General features: G+C 36.2%; 1 protein-coding gene across 9 annotated transcripts in view; it reads left to right on the top strand.

The window, feature by feature from the left end:
- The window catches only part of RFX2 (regulatory factor X2), a 147,702-nt gene that overhangs the window by 97,728 nt on the left and 30,196 nt on the right, over positions 1 to 19,778 (top strand). For all 9 annotated transcript variants that reach the window (XM_056822512.1, XM_056822511.1, XM_056822510.1 and 6 more), the window contains 2 exons: positions 9,633 to 9,814; positions 12,043 to 12,162. In XM_056822512.1, coding sequence (XP_056678490.1) covers positions 9,633 to 9,814; positions 12,043 to 12,162 — 302 coding nt within the window. The remainder of the gene's footprint in view (positions 1 to 9,632; positions 9,815 to 12,042; positions 12,163 to 19,778) is intronic.

Genomic DNA, 19,778 nt, shown 5'->3' with positions numbered 1-19,778 from the left:
TCCTCTAAGTTCTCACATCTACCAATCACAGTAGACATTTTCCAAAGGACAGACCATTCTTAATTCACACCTAAGTAGTCTAAACTTTTGAGTAATTCACACCTGAGTAAGTTCTCACCTCTTTGCTCCTTGTAAATTCACAAGTTGCCTGACCTTTATAGGTACTTAGCACCCTTTTGTTATTAGATCTAAAAATAGGCACAGCTTAAGAACTTTTGCCTTACTATAAGTATGGGTTTAAGTATTTTTCATTGTTCAGCAAGGAGTTTCTTCCCCTAAAGTATGCTTAAGTAGGGGTGGAGTAGAGGTCTCACATTCCTGATCCAAGTCCCTTCATTGTTTAAATGGGGAATGGTCTTAACCAAACCTTATGAAGTAGGGTCTGAGAATTTTTTAAGGTTCACAAAGGGCAAAATTTGTCCTTCATTAAGAGACAAAAAAACTATTGAAAAAAATAAACCCAAGAATTCAAAAAGCACTACAGTCTATGGTTATTTAGTGCAGGGTTGAACAATATTATGCTATAATTTGTATTATAGGCCAGTACATTAATGTTCCTCACAGTGATTATAAATCATCAAGACAGATTAAATTATGTTCAATATACTATGTTTAAGAAATCAGAGAAACATATATTTTAGAAAGATTTCCTTCAAAAATGACTAAAATAAACTTTCATTGCTTAATAAGGTAATATATAATTCACTTATTTGAATAAGTAAAATTTATTTATGTGAAATACTTTTTTTCTAATCATTCCAGATTTTTTTTTGAAAATTTTATTTAATTAGATGATTTAGAATATTTTTCCATGGTTACAGGACTCATATTCTTTCCCTTCCCTTCCCCACCCCCTCCCATATCTGACACACAATTCCACTAGGTTTATTGATCAAGACCTATTTCCATATTATTAATATTTGCACTAGGGTTATCTTTTAGAATCTACTTCCCCAGTCATATCTCCATTTCCCCATGTGATCAAGCAGTTATTTTTTTTCTGTGTTTCTTTTCCCACAGTTCTTCCTCTGGATAAGGATAGCAATCTTTCTCATATGTGCCTCCGAATAGTTCTGGATTCATTGCATTGCTACTAGTAGAGAAGTCCATTACATTCGATTTTACCATAGTGTATCAGTCTCTGTGTACAATGTTCTCCTGGTTCTGCTCCTCTCACTGCATCAATTCCTGGAGGTTGTTCCAGTTCACATGGAATTCCTCCAGTTCATTATTCCTTTGAGCACAATAGTATTCTATCACCAACAGATAGCACAATTTATTCAGCCATTCCCTAATCAAAGGGCATCCCCTAATTTTTCAATTTTTTGCCACCACAAACAGTGCAGCTATGAATATTCTTGTCTTTTTCCTTATTATCTCTTTGAGATACAAATCCAGCAGTACTATGGCTGGATCAAAGGGTAGACAGTCTTTTAATGCCCTTTGGGCATAGTTCCAAATTGCTTTCCAGAATGGTTGGATCAATTCACAACTCCACCAGCAATGCATTAATGTCCCAATTTTGCCACATCCCCTCCAACATTCATTACTTTCCTTTGCTGTGATGTTAGCCAATCTGCTAGGTGTGAGGTGGTACCTCAGAGTTGTTTTGATTTGCATTTCTCTGATTATAAGAGATTTAGAACATTTTTTCCTGTGCTTATTAATAGTTTTGATTTCTTTATCTGAAAATTGCCTATTCATATCCCTTGCCCATTTATCAATTGGGGAATGGCTTGATTTTTTACCTTAGCGCCTTATGAATTTGAATGATTAGACCTTTGTCAGAGGTTTTTGTTATAAATATTTTCCAATTTGTTGCTTCCCTTCTAATTTTGATTGCGTTGGTTTTGTTTATACAAAACCTTTTTAATTTAATGTAATCAAAATTGTTTATTTTGCATTTTGTAATTTTTTCTAACTCTTACTTGGTCTTAAAATCTTTCCTTTCCCAAAGATCTTACAGGTATACTATTCTGTGTTCACCTAATTTACTTAGTTTCCTTCTTCCCATGTGCCTTTTTGTGTAGTATAGATTAACCTAATTTTCTTATTCCTTCAAGTTTTTCTTGGTGCCATCTTCCCACACCCCTTTCTTTCTTCTTTTTTTTTAAACCCTTACCTTCCATCTTGGAATCAATACTGTGTATTGGTGCCAAGACAGAAGAGTGGTAAGGGCTAGGCAATGGGGGTTAAGTGACTTGCCCATGCCCAGGGTCACACAGCTGGGAAGTGTCTGAGGCCAGATTTGAATCTAGGACCTCCCATCTCTAGGCCTAGCTTTCAATCCACTGAGCTACCCAGCTGTCCCCCTTCTTTTTTTATATATGATTTTAAACCACTTAGTATCCCAGTCTTTACCTATGGATAATTCTTGTAACTATTATAATAGTGAATACAATTTTTGACAGTTACAAATAACATTTTTTCAATATAGGAATCTAAACAATTTGGGCCTATTGAGGCCCTTAAAGAAAAAAAAAAAACCCTTTCTTATTTACCTTTTCGTGTTTCCCTTGGTTTTTGTATTTCGATGTCAAATTTTCTGTTTAGTTCTGGTTTTTTCTTTACAAATATTTGGAAATCTATTTTGTTGAATGCTCATACTTTCCCCTGGAAGTATATAGTCAATTTTTATGGGTAGGTGATCCTTGGTTGTAGACCCCATTTCTCTTGCCTTTCTGAATATCTTATTCCAAGCCTTGTGGTCTTTTAGTGTGGAGGCTGCCAGATCCTGTGTAATCCTGATTGGTGCTCCTTGATATCTGAATGGCTCTTTCTGGCTTCTTGTAATATTTTTCTCCTTAGCTTAGAAGCTCTTGAATTTGGAAATTACATTCCTGGGGATTGTCTTTTGAGGATTTAGCGTAGCAGGTGATCTATGGACTCTTTCAATGTCTATTTTGTTCTCTTGTTATAGAACCTTAGGGCAGTTTTCTTGGATAATTTCTTGTATTATGATGTCAAGGTTTCTGTTTGTTTCCAGGTTTTCAGGTAGGCCTATGAGTCTCAAATTATCTCTTCGAGATCTATTTGCAAAGTCAACCACCCTCTCAATGAGATATTTGGTGTTGCTTTCTAATCTGTCATTCTTTTGACTTTCTTTTATTCATTCTTATTGTCTTGTGAGATCATTGGCTTCTACTTGCCCAATTCTAGTTTTTAATTACTGGTTTTTTAGGTAAAATCTTTTGATTTTTTTGGTTTGATTATCCTGCTTTTCATGGCTTTCAGCAGGTCATTTCTGGTTTTCAATTTGCTTATTATTTCATTTGATTTCTGGGCTTCAGTTTCCAAGTGGGAGATCCTGTCTTTTAAATTGTTATTTTCTTTTTGAGCTATTTCCCACTTTTCTTACCACATCTCTTCCATTTTTCTCACAATCTCAGATTTAGTTCTCAAGAACTTGTGACCAATTTCCATTTTTTTGAAGGTTTGGGTGTGTTTAATTGTTTGTCATCTGTTGTCTCTTCTTTAGTCTGGGTTTTTTCTACATAAAAATTATCAAGGGTTAAAGTTTTCTTCTTGGTTTTGTTGGTGTTTGTGGATTTTAGTTCCTGGGAATAGGTGGCCATTGCCTTGTTCCTTCCTGGTCAGATGTCTAAGTGAGGAATATGGGTGATCTTTGTATTGGGCTCTGGAGAGGTTTTTGCCCTGAGAATATTTCCCCCCAGTCCTCAGCAGTGTCTAGCTGCTCTTGGGTGGTAGGTCCAGCCCCTAAGAACTCAAAGATTACCTACCAGAGATCTAGGTGTGTAGTGTAGACAAATCTCTGTATTGAGTGCTGGAGAGGTTTTTACCCACAGGGTATTTTTTTTATCTCTGTGGTGTTTTGCTTTGAGCCACTTCTCTCTGTCCAAGCTCTATGCCCTATCTCTACATTTCCTCATCCTCCTGGGGTCCCTAGTCTTGCTGCTCTTAAGGGCAGGTCCAGCCCCTGAGAACTTAAAAATTGCCTGGAAGAGGTCTGGGTATGGAGTGTAGGCAAGACTCTTGAGCACTGGAGAGGTTTTTGCCTGAGGGCTTTTTTTGGTTCTCTGGGGCATTCTCATTTTTTTTTTTGCTGTGAGCCACCACCTCTGCACAAGCTCCACACCCTATCTCCAAGTTTCCTCAGCCTCCTGGGTTCCCTAGTCTTGCTGTTCTTAAGGGCAGGACCAGCCTTTAAGAACTCCAGATTTTTCATGTTCTTTCTCTTAGGCAGTCCCCAATTTATAATTTTAGAAAGTGTTCAGAAACTTGCTTTGGTCTTCTAATTCTATAGTAGTTTTGAATGTATATCATCTTTCCCCCTCTAGAAATAAGATTACAAATTATGGTCAGTTTCCCAGGTTGGTCCACAAAAGCTTACTTGATAACATGCCTAAATTATAATAATAATAATAGTAATAATAATACTTATTATTATTACTACTAGTAGTAATAATAATAGTAGTAATGCCTCTCCTTTTTTTTTTTTAAACCATTACCATCCATCTTAGAATCAATACTATTCCAAGGCAGAAGAGTGGTAAGGGCTAGGCAATGGGGGTTAAATGACTTGCCCAGGGTCACACAGTTGGGATATGTCTGAGATCATATTTGAACCCAGGACCTCCTATCTCTAGGCCTGACTCTCAATTCAGTGAGTCACCCAGCTGTCCCCTAATGCTTCTTTTCTGATAAAAAATCTCAGTGACTAGTTACTATGCAGCTAGAAAGGGAATTCTGTAGCTAAAGTGACTCTTCTCCCACTGTAGAGTTGTGGGGTAACCCAACCCCTAAACCCATGAGCCAGTTATTGCTATGCATGGGACTTTCTTGAGATGTGTGTTTAAATAACACCTTCCTTTAGCTTTCCCTTTTTCAGGTTAAATAATACAAGTTCTTTTCACCTTCCTCAAGGGTGCTAAATTCTTGTTTCTGGATCAGTTACTTAAATGATAATTCACATGCCTTTTGGTGATAGGTTTTACAACTTGTTTTTTATACCTTGGCACTGTTTGTTTAATTTTCTTTTGTTTGTAAGTCTTTCTCTACTTTCTATGGTCTCTTATACGTTCTATTTTTCACAATAGTTCCTATGTTTCTATCATCTGATTATTGCCATCATTATAAAGAATTGATCAAGTATCTACTTATAAGCCTGTGCTGTTTAAGGTTCTCTTCAGAGTGATTTAAGCCAATGCTGTACCTGCTTTCTAGGTTCTTGCCTTCAAAGACAGATAGCAATTGACAGACATATATATATATATTTATGTAGGACATACAGGTTTCTACAATTTCAGACATTATTTTCTTGAACATAGACCAATTAAAAAAACAGAATTTTGTCATCCTTTTAAAGTTTTATGTACATACAAATAAATGGACCTAATTTTTATTAAAACATTTAAAAAGAGCTATGATTTTACAACATCCACAAACTGCATGAGATCATAGCACCTCAAAACCATAGAAAGATACTATCACTAATTGTTATGGACAAAAAAATTCATTGCCTGGTGACCAATCTATTAGTAATGAGCCTCTCTACACATTTCTTGTCTTTAGATGGCAGAATCCATGACTTGGATTTACACACCAGGCATTTCTAGCTTTGCTCAAATCTTCCAGAGTTTATGCTTTGTAAGATTTTAGTGGAGAACATCTTAAAATGTGTTTTAAAAGTTAAGCAGGAAATGCTTTAAAAAGTTTAAAATTTAGATTGTTATAGTCTTATTTGTACTAGGTAAATATATAAATGATAAGTTAAGAACAAAGACAAATTAAAAATGCTTAATCCTTTCTTGGTTTATAAAGCCTCCTTCTGTTCCCATTTTGACAAGATAAGGCTTCTCACCTGCCTAGATAGTAATGGAAGCTACCATCAAGGTAGGAACTGGGGATAGGAACACCTCAAAGACTCATCAGGTACTCAGCTTGATAAGTGAACCTTACCTTTTGTACTCTTTCTTACCCTCAGGAGGCTTGTTAGAGTAGCTGGAAATCTGTCCCCCAAACCCTGACATTCCATGGTCACATCATTCCCCTGCTTGCTTCATGGCCTTAAATAAGACTTTCAACCTTACAGGGCATTCTAAGACTTAAGTTGAGAGAAACTGTTACCCTGCACAGGTAGGAAGAGTTTCCTTAGCTGGAAGTTCTCTTTATCAATGAAATAACAGAGCTAGTCCCATCCACATCCTAATTCTTATCCCTTCCTACCTTTGGAGGCCTATCAGCAAAGGAATTTGACCCACCTACTTTTTGTGGAGGCCATCTAACCTTGAGTGAGTGTAGAATTTGGAATCAAGAAGACCCAAATTCAAATCCTGTCTCTGATATTTACTCAATCTGTGACCATGGGCATCCTTGAGGGGTAAGACAGAGTTTTTGTGAGGCTCAAGTGAAATAGTATGTACAAATGCTCTATTAGAATCATTAAAGTTGACACAGGTTAGGATCAATTTTAAATCTCCCTTTGATTGGTTTTGTGCTAATGAACCTAGTGTAGTGGTGATTATACCCTTGTTCTTATAAGAAATTTAATCAGTAACTTAATTTTACCTAAAGGAATCAATGCCTAAAGAAATACACGTCCCTTTCAGGTTACATAAAGTCAATTGCCGATACAAATGAGGGAAAAGATGGAAATCAATAGGATCCTGCATTGGTGGAATGGCAGGTTTTGATGTAAAGATAGGTCTGAGCAGCAACATTGAACAAATAATTGGGATGATTCAATGAGTAGTTCTCTTGTGGAAAACTATTCTAGGAGTTGTTTATTTGGCCTGCCATGTTACAGTATATTCTTTTCCCAGCCCTGCTCAAGAAAAACTTTGCTGAAAATTGCCATGTACCTTATCCAGTGACATTTTTACCTCCCATCCATTTTGCACATTACTACCAGAAAGAATAATCTACCTAAAATATTCCTTTGATTTTCGTTATACCATTACTAAAAAAGAAAAAAAATAGTAGGAGATGTCTATTGTTGAAAAACAGTATGTGACATGGAACCAAAAGCCATGGTTCTAACAATAACTCTTTCATTCATTAGTTATAGGACCTTGGACAAGTCACTTAACCTGTAAGTCTCAGTTTTCTTACCTATAAAATGGAGATGATAATTTCTGTCTGCCTAATCTACTTCACTAGGGATGTTGAGAGCTCAGTGAGATAATGAATGTGAGGGGCATTTGAACTATAAAGTATTATAATCAGCCAACAAGAATTAACTAAATACGTACCCACAGACCATACATTGTTCTAAATGTTTGGGAAACAAAGACAAGAGCAAGATGGTACATATTCACAGATAAGTACATTTAGAATATATACAAAATAATTTCATAATTGAAGGGGAAGAAGGGACTAACTAGTGGGAAAACAGAAGACCATTTGAGCTAGGATAGGGAGGGAGGATATTCTGGGGGAATAGAGAGAACAGCTTGTACAAAGGCCTGGAAGTAGGAGATAGAATAGTCAGTTTGGCTGGAATGTAGAGGATGTGAGGGGAAGTAACATTATAATCAACCTAGAGAGATGGGTTAAAACCAGATTGTGAAAAAAAATTATAAATTCCAAGCAGAGAAGTTTCTATTTTATTCCAATAGCAGAAGGGAGCTACTGAAGCTTCTTGAATCAAGCTTGAGCAGACCATGTCCCTGGTGGTCAGGCCTGCAATTTAGGACTCTGTGTAGAAAATGGATTGCAAAGGAGACCAATTAGAAAGCAGCTGCAGTAGTTCAAGTTATGAGTGGTGAGGGCCTTGACTAGGGTATTTATTAAGGATATTAGGATGAGGGAGGGATAGAAGGATATAGAATTAATACAGCTTGGTAATTGATGGGATGAGAGAGTGTAGGAGAGAGTGATGCTAAGAATGACTTCTAAGTTGCAAACTGAGGTTACTAAAGGGAATTGGTGAAACCCTCAACAGAAATAGGGGAGGTAGGGTTGTATTTAGAAAGAAAGATAATGAATTATGTTCTAGACATGTTGAATTTGAGGTGTGTATGGGACATCCAAGTGGCAGTCTAGACTCAAAAAGGAGATGGAGGTGTGAGACAAGAATTCAGGAGAGATATATGGGCTGGATATCTAGATTTAGAAGTCATAGAAATAATGGCTAAGTCCATGAGAGATAATAGAATCATCAAAAAAGAAGAGGAAAAGTACCAGAACAGAAACTCTATTATAAAGTATATGGACACATAGGGGTTGAATATGAATTATGAACCTGCAAAAAAAGACCAAGAAAATAATCCAGCAGAGGGCAGCTAGATGACTTGGTGGCTAGAGAGCAAGATCTGAAGACAGAAGGTCCTGGATAAAAATATGACCTCAGACAATTTCTAGTTGTGTGACCCTTGGTAAGTCACTTAACCCCAATAGCCTATCCCCTACCATTCTGAGACATAAGGTTAGGGTTAAAAAAATAAAATAGTCCAATAGGTAGAAAGGAAATCTTGATGGAGATGTGTTATAAAAACCAAGGGATCATAAAGTATCTAGAAAGAAGAGGGTGGTCACTAGTGTCTGCAAAGGTCAAGAACAATGATAACTAAGAAAAGACCATTAGATTTAGCAATTAAATGGTCATTAGTGACCTTGGATAGAGTAGTTTGAGTCAAGTATTGATGTCAGAAGCCAGACTGTACTATAAGGGGTTGAGAAGTGATTGGAAGGTAGGGAATGGAGGGAATGCACATTTACTAAGCACCTACTAGGTGCCTTAGGTACTGTTATGCACATAATAACCCTAGGAAGTAGGTGCTATTATGATGATTCTTATTTTACAGTTGAAACTGAAGCAGACAGAGATTAAGTGACTTGCTCACTTACACAGCTAGTAAATGTCTGGGGCTAGATTTGGATTCAGATCTTTCTCACTCAGGCCAGCACTCTATCCACTGTGCCAAGTAAGAATGTGGAAGCAGCTAATGGAGACAGTTTTTTTCTAGGAGTTCGGCTGTAAAATCAAGGAGAGACAGTTGATAGGATCAAGCAATAGCTTTTTAAGATTGGAGAGATCTGGGCATACCAAATTTACAAACATTTATTAAGCATCTACTATGTACCAGGCTCTATGTTAAGCCATGGAGATACAAAGAAAGTTAAAACAAGCCTTGCCTTCAGGGAGCTCCCAGTCTAGAAAGGGGGACAATGCAAACAACCATACAAAAAGCAAGATAAATGCTAGATAAACTGGAGATCATCTCTGAGGGAAGGCACTAGCACTGAGGGAGACTAGGAAAGGCAATTACGAGTTTAACGGAGGAAAAAAGTAATTAGGTTTGTGTTAATCTTGCTTCAGCATATTTGTATTCTCTTTTAGCACTGGAATTTCTCTCTCATTCTATTTAGATTAGGAAGTTTGGTCTTTAAGAAATTTGGCTTTAATTTCTTGTAAGTGTCTGAATGGAGATAACTGATACTTAAGCTCTCATTCACATTCAGATTTTGTGAGCTAAAGGAGAAAAAATTCAGGCAAACCATTAATTATCTTTATTAGAAGGTTTTGAATGCAGATCATACCACAGATGGATCTCCTCATTACGTTTATTAGCGGTTAAGCAAAACTAAAAAAAGTAATTAAAAATTAAGTCTCCTTAAATGTTATTTCCAGTGTTTTTAATAATATACAACACTTTTTTTTTCCTTCTTAGCTTCAGTGGCTCCTTGATAATTATGAAACTGCTGAAGGTGTGAGCCTCCCAAGAAGTTCTCTGTACAACCATTATCTTCGGCACTGCCAGGAACACAAACTAGATCCTGTGAATGCTGCTTCCTTTGGAAAACTAATTCGGTCTGTGTTTGTTGGATTGAGAACCAGAAGGTTGGGAACAAGGTTAGTATGAAGGGGTTTGACGGACAATGCATTTGACTTTTTTCAACTCCTTTTTCCCCTTTCTAGACATATATGTTAGGAGATGTGGAGTTTCTGTCTCCTGCCTCGATATCCTTCTCAAATTCAATTTAATTCCTCCTAGATTAAAGATAAACACTAGGTTATCATATGAACTAGCAACAAGATTTGTGATTGCCTTAGCCTAGTTGTAGGATTGTGATTTCATTTAGTAACCATAGACTCCTTTGGACTCTGCAATTCATTTCAAAAAGGGAATTTAAACCACAGCTCCCAATATCCTGCCCTTTTTGATGTTAAAGATGATCCTTGGCTTTTCCACTACATTTGGCTTTAATGCTTCTTGATTCTTCTTAGGGTGGGCTGGTTCACTGGTACAGGTCTTTAATCTTCATTGTCATAAATGTTATATTTTACTAGGAATTTTATATTAATTGCTTATATCTCATCTACAGGTTCTTCTTACCTTGAAAAGATAAGCATTTCTTTAAAATAAATATTGCTCCCAAGGTTAATTGCTGTGGTGGCATTTTTAAAAAATCTTTCCTGTGATCTCATGGTCATGGTCAGGGCAGATCCAATGTCATTAGTGTCCTATGTATTTGCTTATTGTCTGAACTACATCAAAGTGGATGTCAGTATTTATTCATGAAAATATGTAGTTTTCTTTGAATGTCACAGAGGCTAGGGGATGATTTTAGTTGTCAGTCACAGAGCCCTCCACTGAAGTCCTCCTCTGATGCCTCAGAGTGACATGAAAGAAGTTTTGGGGAGGCTTGCTAGTAAAGGAGCATAAATTCTGGCAGTTTCTACCAAGCTTCAGAAGTTTCAAGTAGAGGTCCAGCAGCAGCTTGAGTATTCTGTTGTCCAATGATTATCCTAGCTGAGTCCTCTTAGCAGCTCATCACTGCAGGAGGAATTTTTTAGTCAACTGTGGCTCTTAATGGTTTCATGAAGTGTGGAAGAATTGTGGTCTGAATCAGTGAAGAGAGAATAGCCACAATGATGATGTGACAGATTCTTAAAGAAGAAAAGCAATTCTTTTTTTGCATAGCTATCATTTTAAACTTGCAACAGTTAATGTCTCTAAGACCTGGAAGATACAGAAAGAGAAGGAAGGAAGTATTTTAAGACAAAAAAAATTTAAGTGGTCACAAAGGTGATCAAACTGAATTCTCCAGAAGATACTGTAACCAACCACTGGACTTAAGACCCACAGTACGATGATATTGCCCCTTTTTGCCCCTGTGGGCTTTTCCTATTTTCTCCTGTAGTTGTGCCACAAGGTCTTTCAAGTGGTGTCCTGCCTTCATCTTTCCAGGTGACACTTCAGGATTTTGCTTTGGTTCCCTTTCTTCTTTTTTTCCCCTAGTATTCTATTGGATATAAATTTGATTCATTATGATGCAAAGGAGATTTTTAGAAGGAAAGGGACCCTAGGCTTGGCCTGTTTTATTGCTTTGGGCTTTCAGCGTGGGCCCCATTTTGGAAAGGAATTGGGCATATGACACTGATATATTCATGTATGAATCTTGCTGTATTCAAATATTTAACTCTTTATTTTAATATTTCTACTTCTTATATACTGTATCTCTTGTATTGATAGTTTTGACTTAATTGACTTGCGAAGTAGTTTAAAATGTTTTGATAGAGGCAGGTAGGTGACTCAGTGTTTTGAGAGCCAGGCCTACAGATAGAATGTCCTGGGTTCAAATCTTCCTAGCTTCCTACTTCCTAGCTGTGTGACCCTGGGCAAGTCACTTAACTCCCAGTGCCCAGGCATTACTACTCTTCTGCCTTGGAACCAATCAGTGTAGATTCTAAGATGAAAAGTAAGGGTAAAAAAAAAGTTTTTTTGTTTTAAATTAAAAAAAAATGTCTTTGACCTTACCCTTTTCTAAATAAACAATAAATAGCTAAGAAAGGCTCCAAAATTCATTAGGTAATTTTAAGAATAGGAGAAAAAACAAACATAGTTGATCCATGACTTGTTTGAAGCCAGCCTGGAGTCAGAAGGATGAGGGATATGGCCTCTGGATATCATTCCCTTCCAATTTTTTTCTGCTATTTTAATATATAAAGTGCTTTGCAAACGTTAAAGCCCTATATAAGTTATTACCATTATTATTGTTATTTCTCATTTATTACTGAACTGAATGAAATTCATGAAAACAGTAAAGATATCTGGATGGTAAATGTTTTATTCCTAGGGGGAACTCCAAATATCACTATTATGGGATTCGTCTAAAGCCAGACTCACCACTGAATCGATTACAGGAAGACACACAATATATGGCAATGAGGCAGCAGCCAATACACCAGAAGCAAAGGTAAATAGCTACTCCTTTTTAATTTTGCCAGCAAAGACCCTGAACCAGTTCCAAGTATTGACTTTACCTTCACATGTCTTCTAGGTAAACTGAAAAGATTTTATTTCTCCCTTAGAAAATTGACCAGGAGACAGAATTATTTAGAATTGAATACTTATTTATCGAAGGTCTTTTTGGGGGCATGCTATTATGGTAGGCCCCATTGAAATACAAGTGAAGGATGAGGATATACTTTTTTTAAAAAGACTTGGGATTTTTTATGAGGTTAATAAGAATCAAGGTTGTCAGACTTAGAAACAAAATGGAAGAATACAAGGCAGGTTGCACATAGAACACACTGTTCAATAGTCTTATTTTTTAACAGATAATGCTCTTAGAAAACCCATTCTGAAAAAATGTGATTAACTGTATTTTCCTAAAATCATATTTATTCAAAACAAATATATTAGCATCAATTCAATGGAGTCAAGAAGACTTTGGGGGCAATCATTGCCCTCAAAAAGCTTACAACTTATTGGGAAATTGACATACCCATCAAAAGTTAGATAATGGTATCATTTAATTCAACAAATATTTATCGAACACTAAGTAGAAAATCCTGTGCCAATCTCCGTGGGCAACACATTGTATTTTATTCTTAACCTGTTCTCAAAAGAACTTATATTCTAGAGAAGGGATAGGGGTAATGCACAAATAACAATGTTAAGATATAGTCGTTGTGTCTGTGTTGTGATAGAGTAAAAAGAATTCTTCATCTGGGCTCATCTTCCTACTCTGCCATTTCCTACTAGATCATCTAACCTCTCGGTGTGACCTAGAGCTTTAGAGCCTCAGTTTCCCTCTTTATAAAATGAAGACATTACACTCCATTATCTTGAAGGACCTTTCTTGCTCTAAAATCTATGATTCACAAGTTATATTTTTTTAAAGCATCATACATTTGGAGCAGGAAAGGATCACACAAAATTTGATGAGGTTCAGTGTAGAGAAAGAGTCTTGTTAGCCAAGGAGATCAAGGAATAACTTCATAAAGGAAAAGGGAATTTGAGGTAAATTCAAGGATGCATCAGATTTTGACAGATGGAGCAGTAGCAGGAAAGCATTTTAGTTGTAGAGAATAGCATGAGAAAAGTTAAGGGTGTAAAGAAAAAAAAAACTCATAAAAGCCAGGAAATGGGCAAGTTATTCAGTTTGTCTGATATGTAGCACACATATAGAGAATTGTGGGAAATTAGGTTCAAGGAAGAGGTGAGTATATCATGGGGGATTGTAAATGCTATTACTGAAAAATTTGTACTTTATTTGACAGACAATAGAAAGCCACTGAAATTTTTGAATAGGAAAGGGATGATTATATAACTGCTTTAGGAAGATTAATGTTGCAGCAATGAATGAGGAGAAAAAGGAGGGACTGGGAGGAGACAGACCAATTTGAAGGCTATTGCAATAATCAATGTAGGAAGAGGGACAACAAGGTGGATAAATCAGGCCTGGAGATGGGAGGCCTTGGATTCAAATGTGGCTTCAGACACTTCTTAGTTATGTGACCCTGGACAAAGCACTTAACCCCAATTGCCTACCTCTTACCACTTTTCTGCCTTAGAATCAATACTTATTGTAGTATTGATCCCAAGACAAAAGATAAGAATTTTTTAAAAATTAATGTAAGAGAAGTTTGTAAATTTTATATATGTATGAATGGGATGTCAGATTTTTCCATAAGGCTAATAAATCATAATCTCAGTTTTTAAAAATAGGAGTTATGGGGAGGAGTTAATATTGAAAATAATCTAAAACCAGAAAGAGAATTATTTGTAGACTAGAGAGATGTAAGCTAGTTGTATAATAGAGAGATGGTTTTTCTCTCTTTGGGGCATGTATCCAGACTGTGCTGGATAACCTCTTGACAACTCTCAGATTTAACAATCATTACCCACTTTGAGACAAATTATGTCATCAGAAGGAACTCAGAAAGCAATATTAAGGACCATGCAGTCCTGGGGGGAAAACTCAGAAGACTATCCTAACTCTTAGAGGCACAAGTGAATTTTTTAAAAATCATCCTAATTGAAGAGTGGGAGATTTGGAAAGTAAACAGGTAACAAACATGAGAATTTCTAAGAAAAATGAAAAATTGCTGGTTGTGTACTTGCAAGGAGGTCAGAATCCGAAAAGTCTTCTATATATCTAAATATTCAAAGCCACACTTTTGGGGAACTAAGTCAGTGACCATTAATTGGAAAATGGTTAACATGAATGAATATTTCTGTGCTATAAGAAATGATAACCATGATTCCAGAGGACTTATTTTTAAAAAATTTTTATTTAATTGATTAAGAGAATTTTTCCATGGTTACATGATTCATGTTCTTCCTCTCCCCTCCTCCCACCGCCTCCTCCCATGGCCAATGCTCAAATACACTGGGTTTTACATGTGTTGTTGATCAAGACCTATTTCCATATTATTGATATTTGCACTACAGTGACCATTTAGAGTCTATATCCCCAATCATATCTCCATCAACCCATGTGATCAAGCAGTTGTTTTTCTTCTGTGTTTCTACTCCCACAGTTCTTTCTCTGGATGTGGATAGCATTCTTTCTTATAAGTCCCTCAGAATTGTCCTGGATCATTGCATTGCTACTAATGGAGAAGTCCATTACATTTGATTGTGCCACAGTGTAAACATCTCTGTGTACAATGTTCTCCTGGTTCTGCTCCTTTCACTCTGCATCACATCCTGGAGGTCGTTCCAGTTTGCATGGAATCCGTCCAATTTCATTATTCCTTTTAGCACAATAGTATTCCATCACCAACATATACCACAATTTGTTCAGCCATTCCCCAATTGAAGGGCATCCCCTCATTTTCCAATTTTTGCCCACTACAAAGAGCGCAGCTATGAATATTCTTACAATTTAAGCATGTTCTCCACATAAATAGCACATAGGTTGTGTCTTCTGAGGACTTTACTTGCCTCCAGCAAAGCATTAATTGTTGAACTTAAGTTTCGCAGGTATATTTTGAAATCCTGAGGAATTTTACTCATCTAATACTGTAAAGAAAATTTATGCATCAAAAGTTCGGTGAACTTATTTAACAGAAGGACAGAGTACCTGCTTGATCTGTAGCAATGAAATTCCTTGATCGTTTTAGTAGAGAATACTTTCTTGTGAGTGGCTTTTGTAACAACAAACTGTTTCACAGGAGCTTTACTATTAGCGGATTTATGGGCAGTTTACTTTATGAGCCATGTTGATGAAAACTTCACCTCTTACATTTCCCTCTCCCCTTTGTCTTGGCTCAGAGTATAAGAGACATTCCTAGCATTGGAGAGTAATGTCTAGAGCAACAGTTATGATACACAACTGAAAGATCCAAAATTTTTTATTAAGAGGGATGAACCAAATCCAATATGATGAAATGTAATACAAATAAATGTAAAGTTATACCCTTGAATTTAAAAATTGGTTTCTTAAATACCAAATGGGTAGAAGAATTTACTATGAAAAATATTCTGAGATTTTAGTAGAGAACAAACAAGAACTTTCATTAATTGAAATTTAAAAGTAAGATGGTTCAGCCATGTGACTACTGGTATCTTCCTTGTATGGACAAAGACCTGCCTCCCTTATGATGAAGTGATTTTAAAACACCCAACTAATGGGAACTGTCAAGGGAGATTCTAAGGTCAGACTATCAGGCCAATCAGAGAGGACACAACTCCCTTTATAAGCAACATGTAGAAGGGGCAGCTGGGGAGCTCAGTGGATGGAGAGCCAGGCCTAGAGACGGGAGGTCCTAGGTTCAAATCTGGCCTCAGCCACTTCCCAGCTCTGTGACCCTGGGCAAGTCACTTGACCCCCATTGCCTAGCCCTTACCACTCTCCTGTCTTGGAACCAATACACAGTATTGATTCTAAGATGGAAGTTAAGAGTTTATTAAAAACAAACAAACAAACATGTAGAAGTTACTAGGGGTTTTTTTTTTTGGTGGAAAGAAGCTAGCAAAAAGAATTGCATGACCCGCCAATTAATAAGCAATTTTATATGTATACATACACATACATATATAATGTAATATAACATATATCCCATAATTAAGTATAATGTAACAAAAGTTGGAGAATCTCCAATCGGATGAATAAATAACTGATTCATATATGTAAGAACAAGAGATATTTCCCAATAGATAAGTGGTTGAAGCATGTGAAGAGGCAGTTCTCAAAGGAGAAAAAAGCAAGCTATTAATATGAATTCAGCTAGGGGAAACTTTATGAAGAATGAAGTGAGTAGGACCAAGTGAACAACTTACACAGTAACTATGACATTGTTGAAAAAAATAATTTTGAAAGACTTGATAATTCTGATTAATGTAATGCAACCATGACATTAGAAAACCATAGAATAATATGCACTGCTTTCCTCTTTTCATCTTTTTAAAAATTTAATATATTTTCATAGCAAACTTAAACAGCCGAGAAGATAGTAGACAAGATTAAAAATATGTACATGCAGGAGAAATACAATTCAGCAGAATAGAAAAGGGATGAAATCTATGACAAAAATACTATAAATATTGCTTAATTACTCTCAATATGAAATTAATTTGTTTAAAACAGTCCAAGTATTAGCATTGTTCAGAAAATATGTTAATGGGTTTATTAAAAAAAGATGAAAGAGGGGACAGCTGGGTAGCTCAGTGGTTTGAGAGTCAGGCCTAGAGATGGGAGGTCCTAGGTTCACATGTGACCTCAGACACTTCCCAGCTGTGTGACCCTGAGCCAGTCACTTAACCCCCATTGCCTAGCCCTTACCACTCTTCTGCCTTGGAGCCAATACACAGTATTGACTCCAAGATGGGAGGTAAGGGTTTAAAAAAAAAAAAGATGAAAGATTTGAAGTACAGGTTGAGATAAATTTTCATATGTGCCCAATATGTGGATTGGTTTAATATCATTATGCTTGTTTATAATTAACATAGATTAATATAATAATTAAAATATAAATTTATTAACATTAAATTAATGTAACTAATGCATAATACATGGTTAATTATTAATTATTAAATAATTAAATTAAAATTGAATGATTAATCATTACATAATTAATGCTTATTTAACATATTATATTACATATATTTAAAATACTAGGGTGTGAGGAGACTAGTGATGGTGATCCTGAAACAAAAGAAAGACAAAAAGAGGGTCATTACAGCATTTTTTTTTAAATTCAGAGAACAGAACAGGAGATTCAGAATGCTGTGCAGAAAAATAGGATGGCTTTGAAATGTTGAATTTATTCTTTAAAAATGCAAGTTATATGTAATAGAGGTTTGTGGATTTATGAACTATTTTTTTATGTTCTATATATTTGGAATCCTAATGTTTGTTGTTTATTTAATTCAGAATATTTTTAAAAACATTTTTACGAATGAAGCATAGTATTCAAAACAAAGAAGGCAGTGTGACTGCTATAGTTTTGCCCTGATCTAGCTATAACTTCAGGCCTTTGTTAAGTTCTTGCTATCACGTTTTAGGAAACACATAGACACATTAATATAAGCTTGAGAGAGAAGCAACTAGGACAAATGAAAGGACTGGAGAACATGCCATGTTAGGACCTGTTGAAGATACAACTTTTAGATATTTCCTGGAGGATTGAGGACTTGGTAGCTACCTTCAAGTCTTTGACAGGCTGCCATATTGAAAGAGAGATCAGGCCCTGTTTTCTTTGGTTCCAAAGGGCATTACTAGGAACAATGGATGGAAGTTGGAGCAATAAAGACTTGGTGTTGATGAAGCTTCCTAACAATGGAAGGAACTACCTAGGTTATTAGCAGGCTTCCTTCTCCTGGGGAATGTTCAAGCAAGGAATGTTGTGGTAGGAATTCTTGGTGAGATATAAGTTGGATTTGATGGCTTTAAGATCCCTTCCAACTCTTAGATTAATTGAAGGAATTTAAAATAAAAAAGTTAAAAACAATAAGCAGCAATACATAGCATTTTAGATAACTGCTTCTCACTCTTTGTAGTAAAGGGTACAGAAAGAGTAGTACATATTAGATAATATTGTTGTTGGGATAAATCCAATGGTGAATACTTTTTAGATTTTTTTTACTTTGTTCCAGAGATATAAAATAATGGCCACATGGTTAATTATGCTTAGTTAAAGAACAATTTGTCCAGGACAATTCAGAGGAACTTGTGAGAAAGAATGCTATCCACATCCAGAGAAAGAACTATGGAAATGGAAATGCATTAGAAAAATATGTGATCGATCACGTAATGTGATAGGGATATGACTGGGGTTTTGCTGTTAAAGGATCATGCTACTGCAGATATGAATAACATGGAAATAGATTTTGAACAATGATACATGTATAACCCAGTGGAACTGCTTGTCAGATTCAGGAGGGGGGAGGAGAGAGTGGGGGAAAGGGGGATCATGAATCATGGAATCATGGAAAAATATTCTAAATAAAAAAGAGGAAAAAAGAACAATTTGAAGAATTTTTTTTTCTTAGTGAATAGACATCAACCACAACTATGTGTTCTGCATTGTTTTTTTCTGTACAAATGATTACCTTTCCTTTCAAATCAAGGCTTTAGGAATACAAAGTGAGTTTAGTAGAAGCTACATAAGCTTTTTTCATGGGACAAGCTCCTTTAGAACAAATAAAAAATAATAAGTTTTCTACAAGTAAATTTCAACAAAAATCCGAGTCCTAGCAAAGGAACAAGTCTTATTTTCTTTATTTGAAACCATTACTTTTTGTCTTACTAACAGCCCTTAAACAAAAGGGCCAGGGCTAGGCGAGAAGAAGGATTAGTTTTGGATAAGATGCACACAGTTTATTTTTAAGGTTCAGTCTCTGTATTTACTCAATTCCATAGTCGTAGGGACACAGAATTGAACTCTTCAACTTTGTAATCAAGACATATTTTTTTTTATTTTTATTTGGTCATTTCCAAACATTATTCATTGGAAACAAAGATCATTTTCTTTTCTTCCCTCCCCCCCACCTCCCACCACCTCTCCCATAGCCCACGTGCAATTCCACTGGGTATCATATGTGTTCTTGATTCAAACCCATTTCCATGTTGTTGGTATTTGCATTAGAGTGTTCATTTAGAGTCTCTCCTCAGTCATCCCCTCCACCCCTGTAGTCAAGCAGTTGCTTTTCATCATTGTTTTTACTCCCATAGTTTATCCTCTGCTTGTGGATAGTGTTTTTTAGATCCCTGCAGATTGTTCAGGGACATTGCATTGACACTAATGGAGAAGTCCATTACGTTCGATTGTACCACAGTGTATCAGTCTCTGTGTACAATGTTTTCCTGATTCTGCTACTTTCACTCTGCATCACTTCCTGGAGGTTGTTCCAGTTCACATGGAATTCCTCCAGTTCATTATTCCTTTGAGCACAATAGTATTCCATCACCAACATATACCACAATTTGTTCAGCCATTCTCCAATTGAAGGGCATCCCCTCATTTTCCAATTTTTGGCCACCACAAAGAGTGTAGCTATGAATATTCTTGTACAAGTCTTTTTCCTTATTATCTCTTCGGGGTACAAGCCCAGCAGTGCTATGGCTGGATCAAAGGGCAG

Source organism: Monodelphis domestica, chromosome 3 (assembly GCF_027887165.1).
Source record: "Monodelphis domestica isolate mMonDom1 chromosome 3, mMonDom1.pri, whole genome shotgun sequence".
NCBI classification, from domain to species: domain Eukaryota; kingdom Metazoa; phylum Chordata; class Mammalia; order Didelphimorphia; family Didelphidae; genus Monodelphis; species Monodelphis domestica.
The sequence above is the reverse complement of the archived record's forward strand: the minus strand, read 5'-3'. Positions and strand labels throughout refer to the sequence as shown.